Here is a 27921-nt window from a genome sequence, read left to right on the forward strand (position 1 = left end):
CATACCATCAGAGATGCTGGCTTTTGAACTGAACGCTGATAACGTGCTGGAAGGTATCCCTCCTCTTTAGTCCGGAGGACACGGCGTCCATGATATCCAACAAGAATGTCAAATTTGGTCTAACCGTAGAACACTTTTCTACTTTGAAACCGTCCATTTTAAATGAGCCTTGGCCCACAGGATACGGCGGCACTTCTGGACCATGTTCACACATGGCTTCCTTTTTGCATGATAGAGCTTTAGTTGGCATCTGCAGATGGCACGGCACATTGTGTTTACCGACAGTGGTTTCTGGAAGTATTCGTGGGCCCATTTAGTAATGTCAATGACAGAATCATGCCGATGAGTGATGCAGTGTTGTCTGAGGGCCCGAAGACCACGGGCATCCAACAAAGGTCTCCAGCCTCGTCCCTTACGCACAGAAATTTCTCCAGTTTCTCTGAATCTTTTGATGATGTTATGCACTGTGAATGATGAGATTTGCAAAGCCTTTGCAATTTGATGTTGAGGAACATTGTTTCCACAATCTTATTACGCACTCTTTCACAGATTGGAGAGCCTCTGCCCATCTTTACTTCTGAGAGACTCTGCCTCTCTAAGACATCCCTTTTATATCTAATCATGTTACAGACCTGATGTCAATTAACTTAATTAGTTGCTAGATGTTCTCCCAGCTGAATCTTTTCAAAATTTCTTGCTTTTTCAACCCTCTGTTGCCCCCCTTGCCAGCTTTTTTGAGACCTGTAGGAGGGATCAAATTTAAAGTTATTTTCTCTATGTTCTATTGTGAATAAAATATTGGCTCATGTTATTTTGAAAGTCTTTTAGTTTTCATTTTATTCAAATTTAAAAAAACGTCCCAACATTTCCGGAATTCGGGTTGTAGTTTTACTTTTGTTCACCACAAGTTATTTGTGTTTCCCTTCACATGTTTTCCTTTTCTCCTAATAGAACAATCCACCCTTCTAGGATTGTCTCACACTTTATCTCACATATCTCTTTATTAATATTTGTTTTGGGAACTTTATTCATGTAAAGCACACTTTATGTTCATTGCTGATGCAATGAAGCATATTCTGTTGAGAAAACGGTACTTATTTCCCATATGAATTCATAAAAAGCTGTGAACCGTAAGCCCATTGTACCCAAGACAGTCAGAAAATAAACCCTCATCTGTGAAATCTAAATAAAACGTTCAGCTGTGTGGCTGACTGAAGGTAAATGTTGTTCTGGAGTCTGTCCGTGTATACATGTTGTATATGCTACACAGAGAATCAGAAACCTTTTTAAGTCATAAATGTAAATGTAAAAAAAGTACTAAAACACATGGTATGCTTAGTTTGATGTGTGAGGCAGCTTTATTAGCCAGTGTCCTTCTGTTGAACCTTTCATAAGTAGCTTAAGTAGTTAATGTTAACATTAGCTAGCTTGTACAACAGGGAGCTGTTTCCAGTTTTAAATATGACAATATCCACCCCCATACAGAGGTAAAAATATACATTGAATGCTACACCACAGCCATTAGGAGTGACCCTTAGAGGACTCAGCAGATGCTAACCATGAAAATTATACCTTTCTGTGGAAAAAAGCCATGTTTAATAGCTGACAATGGTATTGTGTATTGCTATGGTGATTGATACATTATATATTTATATATTTCACCTAAGCATACTGAAGTACACTAGACCATTGTTTAATATAATAAATTCAATAATAATAGTAATTTTTGAGATACAATAATAATAATAATAATGTGTGATATATAATAATGTATGTCAACCAAGATCAACAATAGTTAGTCAGTGATTAAATATTTAAATTAAATGATTGTTATTTATAAGATAATATAAAATGCAAATTAAGTTAAATAAAAATGTTAATGCCAAAATGTACAAAAAAATGTATATTCAATAATTATGTATAACTGTATTATATTTTCATATAACATGTATACATCATTATTTATTATATATTATCATAATTTAAATATTATGCATCTATATGTGTGTGTGTGTGTGTTTGTTTGTAGATAGATTATTTGTATTTTACTTTTTCATTAGATTTAAAGGAAGAAGAAGGAGTGATATACGATCTCAAAGTTTCTGTACCATTGATCCTGGCAATGTTCAAATTTCAAACACTATTTGTCGCCTAGGGGCAATTTACAAGGTCATGTAGAGCAACGTAAACAATATACACAAAAAGCATCATACAAAAGTGATGCTGCTTCTGATCTCTGGTTCTGTTCCAAATGGAATACTTCATGTGGACTTGACTTCTTGTGCTCTTTACTCACACACATTTGTTAAATCCACAAGATGATGGAGTGTCCAAATTGTCATTTTAGACTCAAAAGTGTGCTCTCAAGTGTCACCTGTCAAGTGTCAAAGTGCAAACAATGTCAGGAAATTGTTAATGTAATATTAAAATTTTGGTTACATTTACCAACCGAATCGTTTCGTGATCTGTTTTCTCTTATGAGAAATGTGCAGTAAGCACCAAATTCAATGATATGATGAATCATAGTTTTAGTTTTCTGTAGCCAAGCACAGTCAAAGCACACTGTGATGTATAGTAGTGAAATGATGAAATGCAGGCGTTGAGAAGAACATTGCCGAGAATGAGAGTAGTGCATTATCTGACTCTTATCAAAGAGCAAATGATTAAGTTAGTGAGGGGATTGGAGACATACAAACTTTTCTTTGTTGTACTTTCCGTTTCTGGCTCTGGTTCTGTTCCAAATGGCATACTTTATGTGGACTTGATGTCTTGTGCTCTTTGCTCACACACATATGTGAAATCCAGGAGACAATGGAGTGTCCAAATTGTCATTGTAGTCTCAAAAGTGTGCTCTCAAGCGCCTCCTGTGGACATTTTTAGAATGCACTGCTAAAAGTGTTCACTACAACTGTGTGCACTTTTGAGTGTATATTTTGTGTATAAGTTCCACTTCAGGTGAGGCATTTAAGATAAGTCCTAGAACGTCATCATAATATAGGCTACACTTCTAAATGTGTGCTTCTGTAGTATTGAATTTTGTGTATACTTCCACAGTGTATACATCTTGTAACCTGAGTTTTGTGGAATTCCCTTTATGTATACATGTATTTCATAGTTTGCCACCATACTGGGCACTTCAGTTCCGCATCAAATGCATCTCATAATGTGTGCACTTCGGTAGTGTGCACTTCTGAGTATACACTTCCAGTGCTGTTCCACAGCCTGCCAACTTTGGTGGCCGCACTCATTATTCTCCATGGAGACACGTAGATGCTCAATTAGCAGAAGCCATAGAGAGTTGTTCAAAAGCATGACTTAATAAGGTGCTTAACTTCATTTAGCACTGTGCTGCTCTGATAACCTGCTTCACTCTCATTCTATAGTGGTGAATAATGGGAAATTGTCTATTTAATGAGTGTCTTATGGGTTGTTAACTATCACATTCAATGCTCATCAAAGGACGTGATCATGAATGTGTGTGAATATTAACCTAGTGCCGAGCTGCAACGATTTGAAATCTTAGCCTGAATGCAAGGCAAGACATGAAAGGTCTTGAAACCGCTTTATTACAGTTGATGTCTGTTGTGAAATGACTTCAAAGAGCTGCCTGAAAAAAATGTATCCAACTCATTGTTTATTCATGGTAGGAAGGACAGAACAGTATTAGTGCATATCCCACGTGACAGTAGAGATGTGTCAATGTGGCAATTGAAATGTGGTCTAGTCTCTGAACTGTCACATATATAATGACATATTGGCTATGTTGACATGCGCAATTTTTGGTTCAGTCGGACTGAATTCATTCCAATTGATGAATCTGATGTAGTGTTTACATGACTGCTAAATAAAGTTTCTCACTGTTTGCACATAATGACCACTGTCCTACACTTTTCTTTATTTGTTTTTAACAGCAGGATTAATATTTATCCATTGCCGAGTGAAAGGAGAGTTTTATAATGACAGGACACGCATTTATACAACACTTTATTCAAAAGGAAGAACCGCTTGTTCCGGGTGTCATACGTCATTACACTATTTTTGCGTCATTGCACATGCGCAGTCCTTTCAGTTTTGGTTTTCAATCCAATCGAGTGTTTACATGCACTCTCAATCGAATTAGAAAAGTCTGATCGAAATGTCATTCCGATCGAGCTCAATCGGCTTTTCTGTTCGATTGAGTTGGAAATCTGATTACAAACAGATTATTTGGTTGCATCTAAATGTAGCCACTAGCCAGTGGCATTTAACTGAAATAATGGATTGAAAACCAAAATATTAAAAATATATTTCTTCTTATTAAAGTTACAAAAGTGATTTAGTCAAGAGCAGTGAGAGATTTTCTCTCTTTTGTTGTTTGAATGAATGACAATACCGCAGATATATTGGACTGCTGTCACTTTACGAGCTGCCCGGATCCAATATACTGTTACACACGTGTTTTCTTTCTCAGATGTTTGCTTTCACTTTAGTCCTAAATTACTGTATTTATGAGGATACTTGCAAAGACAGACATTTTGACACATACAAGTGTGTGTATTTAACCGTTCAAGGCCTATAAAACGGCAAAAATAACCGCCATCACGTGCACGGGCTGCTCTGACAGCGCTCAGAAACAGTCTCTCAGACAGTGTGAACATAGCGAAATGAGCTCTCTTTCTCTGATGATTGCATTTCAACGGCTTAAAATCACTTGTTTTTAAACTGCAATGCTTAAAAACTTATGCAAACAATACACAGCAACGTCATGTGAGCGTGTAACCATAATTACAGAGATGATAGTCCAAAATCTCTACTGTTATATCGCACTCACACAACATTAAATCCAATATAATATACACAATTATGTGCTATTTTTAAAAACATTTCATACATTTGCTACCAGACTCTGGACTGGAGCAGGCATGAGAGAGGTTCATATCAAATATTTTATTCACAACTTTTATTAAGTAAACCATATTGTTTATGTCTTTGTGTTTTTAGTTAGGGAGGGTAAGCTCCAGAAGATGGCTGAACCTGCAGGAGTACCAGAGCAAGAAGCTGATGCAGGACAGCGGCGTGACCGTCCAACGCTTCTTTGTGGCTGACACTGCCTCTGAAGCACTGGAGGCTGCCAAGAGACTCAGTAAGTGTCCTTCTCATTCTAAACTGCTTGCTATTAAGTGTCTAAACGCAGTTCTGCTTTTTTGAAGTCTCTCTAATAGCTTTCAGTGTCAGCAGTGTGATTACATGAATAACACTTCATTGATAACATGCTAATGAGGTGATGTTTATTTGTTAACTCGATTGGTGCTTGTATGCTGAGATTTGGCCTCCCACGCAGCGAGCTGGGCCATGAGGGATAAAATTAGCCAATGAGAATGAAGAACACAAATTGCATTGATGTTTTTGCTTTTATTCTGGTGGACATGCCTTCAAGGGTCAACAGGACTGAAGATCATCTCTTATTTCTTCTGCTTCTCTTATGTTTACATGGTTTGTTGCTCCCTCACTGTTTTATCCATGCAGGCTCATTCTTGTGTTCTTTCATGCCTTTTTATTCATTTCCAAGCATGTGAGCTTCTGTTTCTGAGACAAGCACCTTTTATATGTGACCTTTCCGAAATCCAAATTTAATGGGCTAAATCCAAGAGGTGGACTAATGTCTGTTAGTGCCAGTTTTCAAACCTCATTCGGTTTCATTTGTGAGAGACTATGGATGCTTTCCAGAGGCTCTCAGCTGTAATCTTATTCTTATCTTACTCTATAGAACAGGCTTTAGTGTTCCATATCGAGCTCTTCCACCCTTACTGTATGTGACAAAATATTTACTTTCAAATGGTTTGATTCTGCAGTCCTGGTGCTGTTTCAGGTCAAATGTTGAGTGTGAGACATCTTTTTTTCTGACTCAATTTGGAACATATTTCGAGTTGGCATTTCCAGTCCAGCACATTGAGTGTTTCAGCCTGGTTCCTGTGGGATAGGGCAGGGCCCAGGCCCGGGCGACATGTACGAGGCAACCAAGCGAGACGTGAAGGATTTCTGTGACTGCGATAGTGCAGTGAGCTGTTCTCCCCAGTGCAGAGATGCCACCCCACAGTTGGGGCCCACTTACCCATGCGGCAATTCAGCTGACAGCTCAATTCGAGCTCTGCGGTTTACTGCTCCTCAACTACAGAAAACAATCCTTTTAAAGAAGCAATGTTATTTATTTATTTTTTGGAGTTATTTGCAATATGCTAAAGTGTTGAGAATATACAAGTGCACTTCCTGTTTTGGCATGTTTACCATCAACTTTATTATCATTATTGGCCTTTTTTTTTGTCTTTTTATTAGTAAGAACTCAGAATTCATTTATTTGTTTAAATTTTAAATAATAATTAAAATATTTTATTATATTAAATTAATTTTATTTATATACAGATCTAAAGTTTGCAATATATATTGTGCAGTATGTGCAGTGATAATTTAGTATTATTTATATGCTGAGTAGAATAATATAGTAATATTTTGAATTATTTTTTATTTTTATCTTTTATATTTTCTGTTTTCATTTTAATTTTAGTTTGGTTTAGTAATTTAGTTTTTATATTAATTCAGTTTTTTTTGTTTGTTTTTTTACTTGTCCTTCATTTGCTTTTAGTATATTTATATTATTACTTCAACTTTAACTTTATTTCGTTATTTGCCAAGGAAGCATTTCTAATTTAATTTAAGTTTCATTTAGAGATGCACCAATGGCAATTTTCTCAGCCGATTCTGATTTTTTTTTTGTTAGTATGACCTGCCGATACCAATTTATGCGGATTTTGATTTTTTTTTTTCTAAGAACTATAATTGACAGTATATACAAACAAAAAATTATTAAACATTACAATTGCCCCAGTCTGGACTAAGTTACAGATGTTCTCTCACAGCTCTCAAAATAAAGTGCTTTGTGACTGGAAAGAGGTAGAAATAACAATTAACTGAAAAGAAATTGCTGTATATAACAAAGCAGATGTCATTTCCCACTGTTTTTAAATGGTCATTTTTCCCTAACCTTATTAAATGTGTCATCTTTCACATCAAATTCTTACATTGTTTGAATTAATTCAGTTAGAATTATAAGAAACTAGAGTTTTTACCATTCAAATGAAATCAGTATCATCAAACTCCATCTTTCCACTGCAGCAAACACAGAAGCTGCATCTGAAGTGGCATTAGATGTATTTACACAGACTTTTTGATGAAGCTGAGGAGGCATAAATGCATTCACACCCCAAAATTGCAAATGCAAAAATTATTTAATAAGATTAATGTTTTAAACATTTAAACATACAAATAAGAAATGTTGGGAAAAATGCAATGATACTTTTAAATATGAAACCAAACCACCGGTAGGTGGCAGCAAATGACTTTTTTAGTGAGTGAGTCACATAGTCCTTCATTCAACGGATTCGTTCAAACAGCTGATTCATTCAGAAACGAGGCAATTGACTGTTTTTATGAATGGGCCACTGAATCATTGACTCACTCGATTTGTTCAAAAATGTGGATTCATTCAGTAACGAAACACCGCTGTGTTGCTCGGAGATGCAAAATGGTTCTGCTGCGGCTTTGATTGGAACTATTTTTGTCAGCGAAATTTAGCAAAAACAGTCAATATTGTTTTTAAAATGTAAGTCACTTAATTTTAGCTTCTTGTTTATTGAACTACTACTGTATAAAATCATCGTCACATAACAGTCGTGTTGATATTCACGGAAACATCTTGGTTGTGCAATGTTGCGGACCTAAATTATATATTATAGTCTAAATTTCTTTTTAACTACTATGCATCTATAAGTTTCTGTGAGTGCTGTTGCGCACATTTGTTTTGATTTCTGCATGAGTCTCTCTCTCGCACTCACTCAGGCTGCACGAGCCTCATCTGGCATGACATCAATACATTAACAGTCGCTGTAAGTGTGACATCAAAACGGACTGGCTCGGAATCGGCAGACTGACTGGCTGGTCGCCAGTCATGCAGAAAATCGGCTAGTTCCGGTCCCTGGCCGGTCGATCGATGCATCTCTAGTTTTCTTGAAATTTCATTTTTTAATGTTATTTGTTTGAGTTTTTCATCTAATCACATTTGTGTTGTTCCACAACCCTTATGACTTTATTTCATCTTTTGAACACAAAAGTAAATGTTAACCCTGCTTTCTTCCATAAAATGAAACTAAAATGGGGCCCAAGTAGGGCTGTCGCGGTTAAGGAATTTCCCTTGCGGTAATTTTGAGTGGCTCAATAGCGCGGTATGCGGTATTACTGCATATATATATTTATATATGAAACCGAAACTAAATCGCGTTGAAACAGGAAGTGAAGTAAACAGAAGAGAATGACAAAATAACGGTCCACATAACAAAACATAAACCTGACAATAAGATCATTAGTATATTGTTAGCCTATATATATATATATATATATATAACAGTTAGTTCTGATCCTTGAATCTGTCTGACAAGATACGTTTTCTGTTGATATTTCACCTGCGTGTTCTAGACGGGCTGTCAGTCAGTGCAGCTTCATTGTTACGCCACAAGGTAGCGTCAAGGAACTGTCTTGAGTGAGTCTTCATTCAACTACACGTTCAAAAGCACTGATTCGTTCAAAGATTTGTAATGAAACACGCTGTTTAAATAATTTTTACTTTGAGCGCCACTTTTAAAGGCTCAGCTGACCAGCAGAGCGTCGATGCTAAGACAGATTTCGCTTTCCTTGGACATGACAACCTGTTTTCACAAATATACATGACAGCCTGAAGGACAGACGCAGGTAATTGCACGCGATCAGTCGATCTCTCTCTCATTCGCACGCAGTCTGTTTAGGCTTGTTAAGTGCAAATTTACTGAGCCTCTGTGCAAATATTCAGTACACATGCACGAAGTGTAAAACAAGAAGGGCGTAACCTTACGGAAAAGAAAACACTGAAATATCGCGGTTGTTGCATTCCTCTGCGGTTATGCTCGTCAATAGCGGTATTGCGATATTGCGGTTATCGCGACAGCCCTAGGCCCAAGAGCTGTCAGACACGACAAAGTATCATTAAAGTAGTCAACATGACTCATTCACTGTATCCCAAAGATTTCTGATAGCTTTTTATGAGAAACAAACTAAAATTTGGGTTATTGATTATGCTTGACCGTTCACTTTCATTGTATGGAAAAGAGCAGCCTGAACACTCTGCTAAACATCTCATTTTGAGTTCCACATAGAAAAGGAAGTCCTACTGATTCCAAACGACATGAGAGTGAGGAAATAATTGAAATGTCAAATTTTAAAGTAACCTATCCCTGAAAGATAGTGGAAAGAATTCATTATACTAACTTATGTGGAAGAAAGATGGAATAATACTGTTTCATCCAAGTGACAAGTGACTGGGCTTAAAACTGTGAAGGGAGTGGTGAGTTTCTTTGTTGACGTTCTTGCTTTGTTTGTTGACTGACTGCAGGCCGTGGCACTAATGATCCCACACCTGTCCCTAAAGTTGGGCCTGTGTTTGGCACAGAGGCAGGGGGCTGCCCATTTTAAACAACCCCCTGTGCCGTTAAGTAATCTGACTGTCAAAGAGGCAAGTCTGATGCTGCCTTCATCAGTCACCAACCGCCACTCGATTATGCAGCTCTGCTTGCTGCCAAAACACACACGTGTGCACATTAACATACACACACACACACACACACACACATATACACAAAGGAACAATGAGAGAGAATACAAAAGATAAAGTGAGTGCGAAAGAGGGAGAGAAAGATATAGGAGGAGAAGATCCCGAGAAGAGCGGGGTCACACAGCATAGCAAAAATATGCAACCGCTGACTTCTGATTGGACGATAAGGTAGGAACTTTTTGCCACCGAACTGAGACGCCGCAATAAATCAAAGTGAGAACAGTTACATAGCTGAACCATAGAAAGACTCTCTCAAACTATCTCCACCGTGCTCTTGTCCTATTTAAGAGGGAGAGATCTGCCCAAGATTGAAGTGTGGGAATTGGAGAGGTTCCTCATTTTCGGCTGGAAAACGACTAGATTTCAACACCTGTAATCATAAGTGAATCCACCTCAGAGAGAGGTCTTTTTATAGGTAAAAATAAATATGCAGGCTAACGTGGGTTCCAGCGTAACCCCTATTCCCAGAACACCATCTTCTGACATGAAAGGAAAATAAATGTTAATCATTACTTTCGCTGCCTTTCCATCCTGGTACTTGCAAACAGATATTTCTCAGCCAATGAGAACACTGAATCACATTGGCCTGTTTTGTTTTTGCCGCAGGTCCTGTTGACAGATGCATCTGCTGGGTAAATGTTGATGGATTTGTCTGCTAGAATGTTCCAGAATGGTTTTCTCACTGTCGGCATTATTCAGACCCAAGCAGAAGAAGCATAGATGGAGAAATATTTATTCGTAGACAGACTTTTGTTCAACAAAACCAGGCAAACATTTTCTTTTCTTGCTTATTAATTCAGAAATTAAGGTCTGTTTTAAATGACAGGGAGCGTTAGACTGACAATTAACAAGAGAGAGATGTGTTAATACATTTCACAGAGGTATGAATATTCAAAGTAAACAGCAATGGTTTATGCATGGCAGTCAAATCTCATGTGTCCTTATTAGAGAGGCAGCGACTTTCATATGTCAACCTACAGCAGTATGCTGAATTATCTTGATATTCAACAACCCTTAGAAGAGAGGCAGAGGTATATGGCATAATGCAGAGTGGTTTTACATATATAGTTTGACTTGACGAGAGAAAAGGTTTTGATCGTAGCCTTATAGGAAAATTTGATGAAGGTGACTTAAGTTACTGTCAAGCTATTCATTTCGCTGAGGTCTTGCCGCTGATTATATTTTCTTAACAGCTTTTTACATCATCTGGATTGAGGCCGTTATCAATCACGACCACTGCTTTTGATCTTAGTGGGGAACAGTTAACATCATAAAACGAAAGCTCAAGGTTGTTGCACCTACAGTATGCCCCATTTTCTATCAGCACACCATTGCATGCAGACATGAGGTTATAAAATGTTTCTCTTAATTGTGGATAAACACTTTTATTGGACCATTTTACAGTGGTAAATAGGATTTGCTTTTTATTATTAAATTAATTATAAATTATTAAATATTAGAATGTAAAAAATACTCTTTAATCACCATCAGTTGTGTCCAGTTGTGGTGAGATCGGCAGCTTTGACTCTCAGAGGGCCTCAGAGCATCAATGCTTTCACACGTCTCTTCTCCAGGCTCTTCATCAGTGGCATCACACCATATGTCTCTCCGCCGACCCACCACTCTGCTACATACTCACCATCTGCTGAGTCTTCCCTCGTTCCGAAAGCCTGCTCACTCACAGCTTGTGTTGACTAGAAACCGGCTAGTTTCTCATAATGTGATATATCTCCATATTTGAGGTATAATGACTCTGAGTGTGTTATGGTACAATGAAAAAAAGCATTTAAAGAGATAGTTCACCCAAAAAGGAAATTCTGTCATTAATTACTCACCCTCATGTCGTTCCAAACCTGTAAGACCTTCGTTCATTTTCGGAACACAAATTAAGATATTTTTGATGCATTCCGAGAGCTCTTTGACCCTCCCATAGACATTTTGGAGATTATCACATACGTAAACAACGTAAGCAACGTATGTATGCGGATATGCGGTTTGTTGTTTACGCTTTGATCTGAACGTAAACCGCGTATCCGTGTACATACATTGCATACGTTGTTTATGTATGTGATGCTCTCCAAAATGGCGCTATAGGGTGAGGCAGAGGAGGCGAATTGTTCAATAAAGTCGTTATTTTTGTTTTCTTTTAAGGACAAAAAGTACTCTCGTAGCTTCATAAAATTACGGTTGAACCACTGATGTCACATGTATTATTTGAAGAATATCTTTGCTACCTTTCTGAGCCTTGATCGTGTTAGGAACCTTGCTGTCTATGGGAGGGTCAGAGAGCTTAAATTTAATTTTTTAAATGTGTGAATTATTTTAAAATGTAAATATAATGTAAATAAAATGTATATATGTATAATATGTACACTGCATTCAGAAAGTGTTCAGACCCTCTTCACTTTTTTCAATTTTATGTTGCAGCCTGATACTACAATTGTTTAAATTATTTTTTTTCTCATTAATCAAAGTGAAAACAGAATTTTAGAAGTGTCTGTAAATTTATTAGAAGAAAAACCTGAAATATCACATTAACATAAGAATTCAGACCCTTTGCAACAACACTTGAAATTTACCTCAGGTGCCTCCCATTTCTCTTGATCATTGCTGAGATGTTTCTACACCTTGATTGGAGTCCACCTGTGGTAAATTATATTGATTGGACATGATTTGGAAAGGCACCCACCTCTCTATAAAAGGCCTCACAGCTGACAATGGATATCAGAGCGAAAGCCAAGCCATGAGGTGAAAGGAACTACCAGCAGAGATTAAGAGACAGGATTGTATCGAGGCACAGATCTGAGGAAGGTAACAAAAAATTTATGCTGTGCTGAAGGTTCCCAAGAGCATAGTGGCTTCCATAATTGAAAGCCACTGTGGAAGAAGGTTCTTCCAGAACTCTTCCAAGAGCTGGTTGCCCAGCCAAACTGAGCAATTGATGGAGAAGGGCCTTGTCTAGACTGGTGACCAAGAACCTGATGGTCACCCTAGTTGAGTTCCATGATCATATGCAGATGGGAGAAACCTACAGAAGAACAAACATCACTGCAACACTCCACCGATCTGGGCTTTATGGCAGTGTGGCCAAACTCAATCCTCTCCTCAGTGAAGACACATAAAAACACACTTGGAAAGCCAAGCCATGAGGTGAAAGGAACTACCAGCAGAGATTAAGAGACAGGATTGTATCGAGGCACAGATCTGAGGAAGGTAACAAAAAATTTATGCTGTGCTGAAGGTTCCCAAGAGCATAGTGGCTTCCATAATTGGAAGCCACTGTGGAAGAAGGTTCTTCCAGAACTCTTCCAAGAGCTGGTTGCCCAGCCAAACTGAGCAATTGATGGAGAAGGGCCTTGTCTAGACTGGTGACCAAGAACCTGATGGTCACCCTAGTTGAGTTCCATGATCATATGCAGATGGGAGAAACCTACAGAAGAACAAACATCACTGCAACACTCCACCGATCTGGGCTTTATGGCAGTGTGGCCAAACTCAATCCTCTCCTCAGTGAAGACACATAAAAACACACTTGGAATTTACTAAAGGACCCTCAGACTCTTAGAAACAAGATTCTTAATTCTAAGCATCATGTTAGAAGGAAACCAGCTCTGCTCATCACCTGCAGAGTACCATCCCAAAAGTAAAGTGTGCTTGTAACAGCCTCATGCTGTGGGGCTGTATTTCAGTGGCAAGGACTAAGGGACTCATCAGAGTAGAAGAAAAGCTCAATGCACCAAAATATTGAAAGAGCCTTAATGAAAACCTAGTCCAGAGCATTCAGAACCTCAGACTGGGCCGAAGGTTCACCTTCCAACATGACAATGACCCTAAGCACACAACCGAGGCAACATAGGAGTGGCTTAGGGATAACTCTGTGAATGTCCTAGAGTGGCCCAGCCAGAGCCCTGACTTGAACCCTGTCAAACATCTCTGGAGAGACCTGAAAATGGCTGTCCACCAACGGTCCCTATCCAACCTGATCGAGCTTGAGAGGATTTGCAAAGAAGAATGGCAGAAATTCCCTTAATCCAGGTGTACAAAGCTTGTTGTGTCATACCCAAAAAGACTTGAGGCTGTAATTGCCGCCTAGGTGCTTCAACTAAGTACTGAGTAAAGGGTCTGAATACTTATGTAAATGGGACATTTTCAGTTTTTATTTTTAATAAATTTACAGACATTTCTAAAATTCTTTTTTCACTTTGTCATTATGAGGTACGGAGAGTAGATTAATGACAAAAAAATGAATTTAAACAATTGTAGTATAAGGCTGCAACATGACAAAATTGAAAAAAAGTGAAGGGGGTCTGAATACTTTCTGAATGCACTGTATATGTGTGTGTTCTCGACGCTGCTATAGCTAATGGTATCAAGCTAGCGCTTAAAGAGCAACAACGATTCTGTAGTGGCTTCGACTGTAAGAGAAGCAATAGACTTTGTACTGACCCCAGCACTCCGTGATCTACATTTGGATATACAAACGACCAGCGATTCTGTTAAAGAGCTAAAAGCAGAAGTTGAAAAGCTAGCCATCGCAATGAAACAGACACGTGACTGGGTTGATTCCGTCCAAGCAGCTGCACGTGAGGATAGGAGGACAGTTACAAACTTAAGAAATCAGCTGGAGCAACTCGTCGGAAAAATGACGGACATTGAGGATGGGAGCAAGAGAGGTGGTGTGCGACTGGTGGGGTTGCCGGAGGGGGTGGGGGGCTCCGATGAAGCTGGCTTCCTCAGAGCTAATCTTTCCAAGTGGATCCTTTCCCTGAAAGGCCGTGACATCGAGATTGACCGGGCCCATCGTGTGTGTGACAGAAGGAAAAACTCTGATCGGCCGCGTACTCTCATCTTCCGTGTACTAAGATGGCATGACAGATCGGCGATCCTGAAGGGTGCTCGGCAGGCATATCTGGTGAACAATGGACAATGTCACGCTACTATTTTTTCTCGACTTTAGTCCAGCCACAACTATGAAAAGAAAGAGCTTTAATCTAGTCTTGAAGAAGATGACAGCACTTGGTCTCCAGCCCTTCCTCACCTATCCAGTGGTAATTAAACTATGGCACAAAGGTGAGCAGATGATGTTCGACTCTCCTCAAAAGGCGGAGGAGTTTGTTACTTCATTGTCACTGAAGACATATTCTGCAGCGCTACAAAGCAGCGGGAAGGCCTCTCCTCTCAGCTCAATGAGAGAAAATTAACGATGAGGTCTGTGGTGATCCTAACTGCCCTGAAGAGGATAATAACAAGGTGGCCATGGACACTTGTTAATTTCTTTTTGGAATCTTGCCCCTGCCCTGTATGTTCGTCCACTGATTGGTAAATAATGATTATTTTCTTTATTTTTCATTATTATTATTATTATTATTATTCTTTGGGCTGATGGAGAGCAGGTTCAATCACTACGCTTTTGGCTCAGTGGGCCTTTTGGGGACATGTCTTGTGTTGAAGTGGACTGTTCACGCATCAACATTTGTTTCTGTTGTTTATGCAGACCTACACTCTCAATAATGTGTGGTCTGCTTTGGTTTTTATACACAGTTGTTTGTCGTTCCTTTTTTATTTTTTTATTTTATTTTTATTTTTTCTCTAACAGACATCAATACTTTTATTCTGCTTTTCTTTTAAAAGGACTATGCATCTAGGTGGATTGGTATCCAGGATACATGCTAATGTTTACATGGCACTGGCAGTATGGCACTGGTTCCGTTTCTCTTCACTTAGACAGAATCTTGGCATTGCGAGCATACAATGCATGTTCTGAATATCTTATCATTGAATGTGAATGGACTAAATTCTCCTATTAAGCATACCTAGATATTAGAATATTTGCACCGTAAATCGATTTCCTGTGCCCTGATACAAGAGTCTCATTTAAAACAATGCAATGTGGCACGTTTTCAAAACAAGTATTACAAACTGGCAGCCTTCTCTTGTGCTCGTAATAAAACTAAGGGGGTGCTTATCTTAGTCGATAGGAAGTTACATTTAACTTTTGAACATCCTCTCTTGTAAACACTACATGCATGAATCGGTGGGTGGGGCTAAACAGGCAGAGATGTTAAGGCATTGATCTTCTGCGGAGGTGGTGCTTATACATCATATAGTAGAACATTCCAAAAGCTGTCGTTTTGGCAGACTGACTTCATTTTAAGCTGTTTTTAGACTTAACGGCAAGGTTTTGAGTTCTGAAACTTACAGGATGTTTTTATTGTACAGTGACCTCTTATATTTCAAAAGATCAAGGGAATTTTAGATTCTCAGTTCATGACCCCTTTAATAATAGTTAAATCGTTAAAATGTTGCATGTTGATTCGGTTTTCTTTTTCTCGTATTATTTATTTCAATTTTTCTCATTCTGTCATTCACTTTGATAGGCTGTCTCTAGCACAGAGCTGTTGGTTGGCTGGTGGTGTTGCTTTCTCTGATCTGAGATAAAAGAGATTTGTAGTCCCCCCCCCCCCCTTAAAAAAACTTCAGTGCTAATGGCGTCCAGTGTTTGCATGTTACCTGTCCAATAACAGCAACACGATTAGATTGGTATACACATTTCCACTTTTTGCACAATTTTCCAAGAAAAAAAAGGCTTATTAACTCAAAAAAAAAAAAAAAACTTTACCACTGAATGACTAATGGAACTTTGGATCTCAAAGGGAAAAAAAAGTCTTACCATAATACAGAAAGCTCCACATTTATGGATCATAAAGAATAGTAATTGGAGAAATGATTTGTGCAGTGGCTGTTAGAAATGCCTTTCAAATGATTGTACAAATACACACAAAGGGAATACAAGCTGCGTTTGAGAGAGCTCACAAATCAAAATGTAATTTCGGTTTGTTGACTGCTCGGCTGCGTTGATATTACACATGGCACATTATCATACCTCACGCCTCCAGACCTCACAGTGCTGCCAGCGCTCTACAAGCAGAAGGTGCAACACCATTATTTTGGTGATGTGGACTCTAAATTGAATGTTTTATTAGAGGTATTCCATGGTCCATTGTGCACCAAATTTAGAAGAAGAAATACAGCTTTTCTTTTTGTTCCCTTTCTTTACTGACTTTATACGGTAGGTATCTTTTTTTCTTTCAGTTGTCTGGATGCTGAGGTAAAATCATGTTCTTTGAAGTATTTAGAAAATGACGTTGTTGCTGCTTAGGGGTGTAACGGCTCACAAAATTCACGGTTCAGTTCGAGACGTACAGTTGTGTCACGGTTCGGTACGTTCTCGATACAACAAAAATAAAGAAATGCCAGAGAAATTTCCTTGATTTTATTTTTTTATTTTTTTATTTATTAAAACTAATTTTTTACTTTGAACGGTGATGGAGCTATACTTGACCCATCTTCTGGGTTGTCTTCTTAGCAGCATATAAAACAAAAACAGCTCCGGTTTGAAGTTTTCCAGCTGGTGTTGTCATGTAGCGGATTAATCTTTTCCAATAAGTTTAAATTGATTTTTTCCTTTTTTTTTTTTACCGATTTATTTATTTTTTTTCCCTAAAAGTGTGCATCACCTTTTGAGTCAATTTTTTACTTTTAATCAGTCAATAAGACATTTGGGCTGTTACCAAGCAAATGGAGTCAGTATTGACACAATTCATCTTTGCAATGCAGAGGAAACACAGATGCTGCATCTGAATGGCATTTAGATGTCTTTACACACTGTTTAATGCAGCTCAGAGGGACGTGTAATGCTTTAGCCTGCAGTTACAAATGCATAAATAATGTTTTAAACAAAGTGTTGGCAACTGATGTTTGAAATTAATAAAATTAAAAGATACTTTTAAATGTGAAAATTAAAACCGCCAGCAGGTGGCAGCAAGTCACTGTTAACAAATGAGTCATTGCGATTGAACCGAATCATTTAATAAGTGATTCATTGAGGAACGAAACGCTGTCATGTTGCTCAGAGACGCAAAACAGTGCTGTGGCTGTGTTTGGATTTATTTTTGTTGGCGAAATTGAGCAACCGAACCGAAAGCCTCATACCGAATGGTTCAATACGAATTATGTGTATCGTTACACCCCTAGTAGATATCACGTGTAACTGCTGTGAAAAGAGAAATTAAAAGGTGTGATAACAGCTTTTTTCCCCCTGACAAAACGCAGTGGAATGAACTCGTACGATGAAACTTTATGATTTTTTTTTTCTCTGTGAAACAAGTTGTTGTCAAAGTGTTGGAAAGCTATATATGATACGATAGCCACCTAGTCTGGGACTTTTTTTAAACTGAGTAGGACCACAGCAGACTTTTAGGGGTTCCATGGAATATTTGAGATGGATAATTTTTTTTTTTGAAATATAAAAATATATTCAAATAATTTGTTTTGGATTTTTATATAGTAAAAGCCACTGATTTACAGCTGGGCGATATTGCCAAAAAAATTATCACAATATCGGTCGATACCGATAATTATCACGATAAATGTCAAATTTGTATTTCTTTCAAGTTTAAAGGCAGATTTTTGCTTCAAATGAAAGTTGTAGAAACCAGACAGGTTTTGAACTACTCTTTATTGTCAGAACATGACAAATATTTCACGTTTCACATTTTCACAAGTGGATAAATGTTCTGTTGTGGTGTGGTTCAAATGAGCAGCGCTCTTTCGTTCTGCTTTTGCCATATAAACATAGTATCGAACATTTATTGAACTCTTGTTATAGTTTTATCGAGAAATTATGTCTCAATAATTATTATTGATTTATTGCCCCGCTCTATAATGATTTAAGCATATAGAACTAATAGGATATAGAATTTATTTCTTATTTTTTTCAAAAAGATTCATTAGCGCTGCTGCCTAAAATATCAAAACTAAAAGAAAGAAATCTACATCTAATCAGTTGTTGGATGACTAGTCAGCCATTGTGACCCATCTCTACTTCCTAGCCTTCCAAATAATCCTTAATGTCTACCTTAGCACTTCTGGACACTGAATTATATGATTTTATTTAGACCGGGTGTCCATCATCCACCCAGTTTCTTGCCAACATCTCCTCCTATGTGAGCCTGTAAAATCTGAGCAGTAGCTCTGCTCTTCACAAGGAGCTGAAGAGAGATTGGGGACAAGACTGCGATGTTGATTGACGTGGACATGGATGTTGACAGCTTCTGGAGTGTTCCAGAGAGTGGAATAAAGCGGCGAGCCAGCCGGAGGTCAGATACCGCACCCGGATTTACACACTCGCTCTGGCTCAATCACAGCCGGCCTGCCTCAGAAGCGAGGCGGCGTTCTCTTGCTCTCTCTTCTTCTCCTCTGTTTGATATTGTGCTGGGACAATGAATCAGAAAGGGTAATGAAAGCCTCTCAGCTTCCCTGAGGAAACTTTCCTCACTTAATTACTTCAGCCCCCTCTGGTGAGCTTGAAAAATGCTTTTTTGGAGCCAGTGCAATCTCTCTTGGATTAATCCCTCACAAAATTGATGTTTACCATGCAAGCAAACCGAGTATAACCAATCTGTATCTTGTTAGCGCTTGTGAAACGGACAGTTGATCATCAGTAGAACTAACTCAAAACGTTAAATTTGAGGCAAGATTTTGTAAACAAAGTTTCAGTGCTTAAATGAGTTCGGTTGGTGTTTATGTAGTGTGCTAACAACTAATTAGGCTTTCGTTTGATCGTCTACACATGAAAAATCACCTAAGATTTGGAGGTAACTACTTTGGAAATAACATGTCAGTCAGCTAAAGTTATATGAGTGAATATGAGCTTCAGCAAAGTCGCTGACATTTTGGCTAGTCAGCAGTATCATTCTATGAAGCTGTACCACTGCATAAGTTCCCAGAATGCATCAGGACTGACAGGATTTCAGCACACAATGCTGTCATACAGGAAAGATGGATGACGCGTGGAATGTTCTTACCATCATTACCTAGCTGGAACCCTGAGAAAAACAACCATTCTTGTGCTAGTTCATTATTTTCACCATGCAAAATCAAGTCACATGTAATTTTCATTTCATTTCACCTCTTTCTCACAGAAAAGCATGCTGTAAAGCTTTAATACTATTTGCACGCCACACACCTGCCGTGTTTCCATTCACCGTGTCTGATGTAGGTGGGTGAGATTTGAGGTAAGGTTAATGTGCCACGCTCAAGGGCACAGTGAACAGATTTGCCGTTTCCTGCAGCAGTAGAATGTTCTCGCTGCCAGATGTTGCTGCGGACAGGCGGAGAATGGAGGTGAGATTTCTATAAGAAGAGAGAAGATGATGAAAATGTATGATAAATGCTTAGAGATGGAGTCTGAAATGCTAAATATAGATTTTTTTAGAGGCTGTGTGAGACGGAGATAATTGTGAAAGCAGAATTGCAGTTCTGTGCTTGCTGGATTTGTGAGGACCGATGGATATGATACAAGGTGGAATTTTAATGGGTCAGAGCTCCTGTTTCTTCTGAAACTTTAACCTTTAAGTTCTTTTCAATTGAATTATTTTGAACTATTTATTATAGTGCTTGTAAAGCAGCACTGTATTGATTTTTCTCAAAATTCTTGGTTGTTTTCTCCAAATAAAATCTGAATTTTTGTTTGTGTGAGCTTTATACATATGCTAGTGTGCTTATCACTTTAGCAGATAAATGCATACAATTTACAGTCTTTTCCTTTTGAAAAAACAGACCAAAATAATTGATGACTCATCCTGCACTGCAGATTTTCAACCAATCAAATTCAGTCTAGAATGAGAGAGTCCCTCGCCCGACTAGTAAAGTAGCACATCATAGTTGATGGCTGTGACGTAACTAAAGCCTATATTAATGTTTTTATATTTCTCTCATTTATTTAAGCCTTTACCCTGCAAAGGTGGTGCTATGTTGTTAATTCTTGTACAGACAGTCTGATGCATGCTAAGTATTTAAAGTCTAAAAACTTAAGATTACCTGAAACTTAATATGTATTTCTTAGCAGCCCTTCCAAGCCCTAGTATTTACTTCAGGAAACTACATATTCTTACAAACCTGATGTTTTAGCTGTGGCACAAGAGCACAATAATTTAGTGCTTCTTAATTTTGCATTCAGTGTACTTTAGTAAACTGCAAATTCTGGATCCATTTACTGTTTATGAGACTATAGCGAAATAAAACAAATTAGCATACAGTGTTCCTTTTCTTGTGCACTGTGTGACTTTCTGTGATGTGATCTTGTGAAAATTTGAATACACTCAAGAGAATCGAGGTAACCTATTTGCTGCCTTCTCCAGCCTGTTCAGGTGGTACGCAAGGTTTTGTGACAGGTTCTTTACTTTGCTGCATCACTCTAATGGAGGTGGGAGATCATTATGAAGGATTGTGATGAGGAGCAGGTGGATGAATTTAACAAGAACTCAGCTGTCAGTGCTGTGGTGACAGCTGAAGTTGAAATAATACACATGAAACTTGAGACAGAAGAAGTGGCCCTCTCTTATCAACCTCTGCCCTGTTTCCAAGCAGACAGGCATCATTAGACAGGAGTTAGAGCCGGATCATTGTTCCGCTCCGACTTGTTCCTGTGCAGGCAGGAGCAGACGCTGATGTCTAGAGATGGAAAACACTGCAGCACGACGACTCACACAGGTCAAGCACTCGAGTCAGAGCTGTGCTCTGCTTATCATCCAACAACAAATTAGGACAGAGAAAGACAGTATTTATGCATTATGGTACAAAGTAATGTTGCCTGGGTATCGATTCTGACTCTCAAGGATTTCATTCCATTTATATATTGTTACATCTGTATTATTATATTTGAACAACAATAGTAAAAATGTAATATTGTGATTTGTTATTATTAGTAGTAGTAGTTTTACAATTTTAAAAGTTTCCTATTTTAATTGCAGATTGCAAAAATGCAGATTTGGTGCTCAATAAACGTTTCTCATTATCATCAATTATGAAAACAGTTGCTGTTTTTTAATTTTGTGGAAACCATGAAACATTTTTTCTGAATTTTTAATGAGTAGGAAAATAAGAGCATTTTCTCTTTTTTTTGTGTATTTAGTTTACTAAATCGTTAATTAATTTCAACAAGAAGAAAAATCTTATACATTTTTGCTTTTGTTAATATGTCAATAGTAAATTATAATAAATAATAAATCTATCTATTGATCTGTTTAACTAATGAACTAACTAACCTTGGTTACTGTACATAAAACCAGTTTTCTTATTGCCCTGTCTAGTGCACCCTCGATATGGACTTAAAGCCTTTTTTGTGGGTTAAATAACAGTTGTTGGTTTGAATGTTAATCTTTGTAACTTGCATTCCATTTAGAAACCAATCCTGTCCTAATAGTGCTATTGATGTTTTTGATGATGGTTTTTCTGAGCAAATTATGTTTTCCATTGCATGAGTAAAAATAATACAATAATTTGCTGTAATCGCAGTGAACCTGATCCTGTTACCCTATTATCTTTGGATGTTTCATTTACTAATATTTGCCCTATAGTAAAACATTATCTTCAGTCAACAGTACGTCCCCCAACTCAGTCTTCCTGTTTAGTGTGTTTTTCTTTGTCTCGACCCATTTTATGGCCTTAAACACACATGAGGGATCTTGACTTCCCCGTGTTTTCTCTCAGCTGTCTGTTTCCCCTGAACCCCGCTCCACACCCCATTACCACAGCCCCATTGCTCTCACTGAATATCAAACAACAGGACACCTCTGTGTCTCATACCCTGCAGTCATGTCCACAGCCAGAGAGACATTAGGGACTCAGAAAATAAGAAACAGTGAAGCAGAAGCAGCAACCCAGCACTGAACTACTGACTGCTGTCATTGGTACAACTCATTAATGAGGATCGGGGGTCTGTATTACTGCAATTACTTCTGATGCCATGCGAACTGTACAGACATATTTGCTTCTACATGTAATTTTTTTCTAAATAGTATGTTATGGCAAAAAAAAAATCTTAGCGTTTCACTTCAGTAGGCAGTAGTTTATTTGTTTATTTTAAACTCTTGCTCCTGGGCAATTTTTTATACTTTTTATTTTTGCCCTCATTTAAAGTTATGAAATGACAGTAATGCAAATTATACTCTGAATTAACAGTGTATGCTCATTTAGCATTCAGTTCAGTTAATTAATGAGATAATCAAACAGTGTACTGAACAAACACAGTGTTGGAAGTTTTGTTTGTGAAGTCGACCTTTGATAATTTGGCACACTTAAAGATGATGCTAGCTTTCAAGAAAATGTATTTTTATGTCATTAGATGTATGACGCAATGACAAGTTAGTAATTATACAAGATGACTTCATGAAATATTTAATTAAATATTTTAAAATATTGACTAGTAAGGATATAATATAAAAATATTGGCACCCTTGATAAATATGATCAAAGAAGGCTGTGAAAATTAATCTGCATTGTTAATCCTTTTGATCTTTTATTAAAAAAATTCACAAAAATCTAACCTTTCATTGGATTATAAGAATTTAAAATGGGAGGGGGGGGATATCATTATGAAATAAATGTTTTTATCTAATACACATTGGCCACAATTAACGGCACCCTTTCATTCAATACTTTTTGAAACCTCCATTTGCCATTTTAACAGCTCTAAATGTTCTCCTATAATGCCTGATTAGCTTAGAGAACACCTGACAAGAGATCAGAGACCATTCCTTCATCCAGAATCACTCCAGACCCTTTAGATTCCTGCTCCATGTTGGTGCTCCTTCTCTTCAGTTCACCCCACTCGTTTTCATTTTCAGGTCAGGAGACTGGAATGGCCATAGCAGAAGCTTGGTTTTGTGCTCAGTGACCCATTTTTGTGTACATGGCCCATTATAAGATTTCTAACAGAGTCAGTCTCAGTCACTTATTGTTTTTTTTATCTGTTGGTATTTGATAGAATCCATGATGCCATGTGTCTAAACAAGATGTCCAGGACATCCAGCAGAAATATAGGCCCACAACATCAAAAATACAGCAGTATATTTCATTGTACACATGGGGTACTTTTTATCCCTGTGTTCACCAAACCCATCTTGGTTTGCTGCTAAAAAACTAAATTTTTAGTTTCCTCTGACCATGGAAGCCAGTCCCATTTGAAGTTCCAGTCGTGTCTGATAACTGAATATGCTGGAGTTTGTTTTTGGGTGAGCTAGGAGAATGTTTCTTGAAACCCTCCCAAACAACGTGGTGATGTAGTTGCTGTTTGACAAATGTTTTTTTTTTAAGGTTTTCTAACCCCGAGACACAACTATTTTCTGCAATTCTCCAGCTGTGGTCCTTGGAGAGTCTTTAGCCACTCAAACTCTCTTTCTCACCGTGCATTAGGATGATATAGAGACACGTCCTCTTCCAGGCAGTTTCGTAACGTTTTATGTTGATTGGAAATTCTTAATTATTGCCCTGATGGTGGAAATGGGAATTTTCACTGCTCCAGCTCTTTTCTTAAAGCCACTTCACTAATTTGTGAAGCTCAGTGTGATGATGAACCAGGTCAATGTTGCATTCTGTGTATTGTGCAAACGCTTGAACATGTCTGAGGTGAGACATGCTGATAATTTTTGTGGATGTGCCACTAGGCATTGTTTAGTGCCAGTCTTGCTGCTCACAGCATTTTTCTTTTGTTTTTAGCACCAGTATATGTGACTAGTGCTGGGCGGTATGACCAAAAATTGATATCACGGTATTTTTCAAAATTATACCGGTTTCACGGTATATGACGGTATTTATTTTTTTCATGCATGACCGGGTGTTAACCACATTTTGTACTGATTGAGGGAGGAAAAACTGCAGTTGATTGACTTAGAATGCCCTATTTTACTGTCATGATGAGTGAATATTGTAGAAAAATTCCACACTAAATAGTGACTAAACACGACTCATTAATAGCCTACATGTTAACCAGGAGTCACTCTCATTTATAATCGCGACATCGTCTGATAAAATCAACATGCATCTAACGTTACACTAAAGAGTGGCTATGCGGTGGTTTTGGCTATATTACTTTTGTCTCATGCAGTGCACTGGCTGAGTAACAAACTAAAAAAAAAAAAAAAAACAACAAACAAAAAAGTGCATAATATTAACATATGAACTATTCTCATATTTATAATTCCAAACAGTCAGTTAGCGGCAGGTGCTTGGAAACGCTGTTTTGTACTCATTTATTGACGAATCTGCTGCGGTACTGCCAGCTGAATGCGGTGCTTCGCTGCCGCTCGCTGCACAGAACAGACGGCGAGAGAGGCAACACTGCGCCAGGAGTCAGATCTCGCGCTCGCGGGGCAGCACTGGAGACATCTTCCAACTGAACCATAGCTAAGGTTTATCCAAAAAAGTCGCTAGGTTTGTCAGTTTGTATATTCTATGTAAAAAAAAAAAAAAGCCGCTAAAAGGGTCTGAAAGTTGCTAAATATAGTGCTATAGTCGCGCTCGTGTGTGTGAGACGCGGGAGCTGATGGCAGCGGGCGGTGGATATTGTGGATGAGTTCTTCTGTGTCATCACGTTCAACTAGTTCTACAGCTTCAGAACTTTCATGCTTAGTAACACATACAGCTGTGTTCTTGCCACAATGCAATAGTGAAAAGAAACCCCTCTCAAACATGTCGCGTTCCGAACGTTATTTAAATGACACCGGTATTGCGGTATTTTAAAAATTCATATCATAAGAAAAATAAACACCGGTATTCGGTATGAACCGGTATACCGCCCAGCACTATATGTGACATTAAGTGTTTTTTTTTTTTGTACTTTGTGGACTGCTCCTTATAAAATTTCGCTGTTAAAATAAACCACAACTGGCATTTTGAAAAACACTCCATTGTACTGAGCCTTCCTAACTTCTCCCAGGCCTCTCGACAACTCTCTACATGACACATGGTGGCAGCAGTGCTTCCAGGCCAATAGGAGGCTAGTACATGAGGAGGCTGCATGTTTTGTTGTGCAACAAACCTTTTTTTTCCAAGTTGGGTGGCAGAAGAAACTGTTTATTTTTTTAAACGAAAATGCCGCCAAAGAAGCAAGATGCAGCAAGGGCAAGGGATGAGTCTAAAGTTCCAGATGAGTCCGAATCAATGTGCACAATTCCAGACCAAAGTGAAGTTGTAGCTGGGAGTACAATTGACCAACTTATGGATATGATGCAAAAGTTTTTACGCAAGCAACATCAAAGATCTGCAACATCGCTTGGAAAGAGAGGCGCAGCGCCAAGAGCATAAATGGCAGGTGCTTCACCATCAGTTTACACAGCTGCAGTCTGAAGTTCATCAAGACCGACAACCCTTGCAGGATGATGACTCTGCTTCATCAGGTGAGAATCCAATTGAGGGACAAGGACCTGCAATGCCATGTTTTCAAACTCCGAGAATGCTTCCTTGGACCCATGATGAGGACATAGAACACTACCTGACAACTTTTGAACGTATTGCCCAAGCGTGCAGATGGCCAAGGCAAGACTGGGTGTTGCATTTGTTACCTCTCTTATCTGGTAAGGCAAGGGCAGCTTATGTGGCCATGGAGCCTGACAACTCACTAAACTATGGCTTCGTCAGCCAGGCTATTCTTGACAAGTTTGAGATACATGTTGAAAGGTATAGACAATGCTTCAGATCGTACAGTGCTCAAGAAGATGAGACTCCAAGAGAGCTGCAAGTAAGACTAAGAGACTTGTGTGAGAAGTGGATGAATCCTAAGAGTCGAACAAAGGAGGAGATCGGTGACCAGATAGTGCTAGAACAGTTCCTCAAGTTACTCAACCCAGAGACAAGGACATGGGTGAGACAGAATAACCCTACCTCATCTAAACAAGCAGCAGAGATGGCAGAGACCTTTGTGGCTGCAAGACGATCAGTGTATCAACCAAGACGATGGCGAAGCTATAACAACAGCTTAACCCGTAAGTCTGGGGATGGTTGGGGTAGTGGTCTGAGCAATTTTGGTTCTAATACCGGTGTATCACAGATCAGTCCTGGTACGAACACAAGCAAACATCAGGGGGCAGTTAATCAGTATAAGGGTAAAGCTGTGATGGTTTGTCATTGATGTGGTCAGCCAGGGCATAAGAAAGCAGATTGTCCTTTACAGAAAGTTACTAATACTGTGTTATGTACCAAGATCCTCTTTGGGGTTAAATGAGGTGGAGTCGAATACAGACACTGTAATTGAGATAAAGATCGGGACTAAATTCTTTAAAGCTTTAGTTGACTCTGGTTCAAGCCAAACGTTAGTAAGGACTGAATGTTTGGGTGAAGGTAGCGCATTGATGCAGGACAAATTGAGAGTTCGCTGTATTCATGGTGATGAAAAAGAATACCCCAAAACTGATGTGGTAACTGAAATAAGTGGTCAGGCTTATTATCTGTCAGTTGGTGTAATGGACCAGGCGCCCTATCCAGTTATTTTAGGTAGAGATGTGCCCGTGCTTGTAGATCTTTTGCAGAGTGACAGGGAGATAGCGGAAGCTAGGGTGGTAACAAGAGCCCAGGCTAAGCATGATAAGACCTGTAAACAGCTGCTGCAAGATTTACCTTTTGGTGGGGGTCCTAAAACTAGGAAATCTAGACGTGAGAGGCGTCAGAACAAAGTTGAGGGTACAGAAATAGTCGAAAAGTTGCCTGAACCTCATGCTGATGATATGGAATGCATTCCTCATGATATAGTGTAACTTCAAAGGCAGGATAGAACTCTGAAACCCTTGTTTGAGAAGGTAGACAAGGGAAACACTGTGTCAGCTTTGCTGCAGAAAGATTATTTTGTGATTAAAGATGATAGGCTGTATCTGGTAAGCGTTGAGGGAGAGAGATTGGTGGTCCCTGAATCCATGAGACTGAAGGTATTGCAGTTGGGTCATTCGGTACCGTGGGCATGACATTTAGGCCAGCAGAAAACGCTAGCCAGAATTGCAAGTAGATTTTATTGGCCCAGGCTGTATATGGACGTAATGGATTTTTGTAAGTCTTGTCCAGAGTGTCAGCTGGTGAGTCCAGCTAGAAAGGGCGATAGAGCACCTCTTGTGAGTCTCCCTATTATTGATATCCCGTTTTCTCGTATTGCTATGGATATAGTGGGTCCTTTAGAAAAGAGTAGAACAGGAAATCGGTATATTCTGGTTGTTGCAGATTATGCTACTAGATATCCAGAGGTTTTTCCTCTTAAAAACACAAAGACGAGACAAATTGTTAATGCCCTTGTTCAGCTCTTTTCACGGATAGGCTTACCCAAAGAGATAATTACAGATCAGGGAACCAACTTTACATCCAGACAAATTAAGCAAGTGTATTCAATGTTGCGTATACATCCTATTAAGACCACTCCTTATCAT

At 38.6% G+C, this 27921-nt stretch overlaps 1 protein-coding gene across 1 annotated transcript in view; it reads left to right on the forward strand.

Moving 5' to 3' along the window:
• The window catches only part of suclg2 (succinate-CoA ligase GDP-forming subunit beta), a 125308-nt gene that overhangs the window by 23335 nt on the left and 74052 nt on the right, over positions 1–27921 (forward strand). The window contains exon 2 of the mRNA XM_058790905.1: positions 4981–5122. Within this exon, the coding sequence (XP_058646888.1) occupies positions 4981–5122 (142 nt within the window). The remainder of the gene's footprint in view (positions 1–4980; positions 5123–27921) is intronic.

Source organism: Onychostoma macrolepis, chromosome 11 (assembly GCF_012432095.1).
Source record: "Onychostoma macrolepis isolate SWU-2019 chromosome 11, ASM1243209v1, whole genome shotgun sequence".
In the NCBI taxonomy this organism is placed as follows: domain Eukaryota; kingdom Metazoa; phylum Chordata; class Actinopteri; order Cypriniformes; family Cyprinidae; genus Onychostoma; species Onychostoma macrolepis.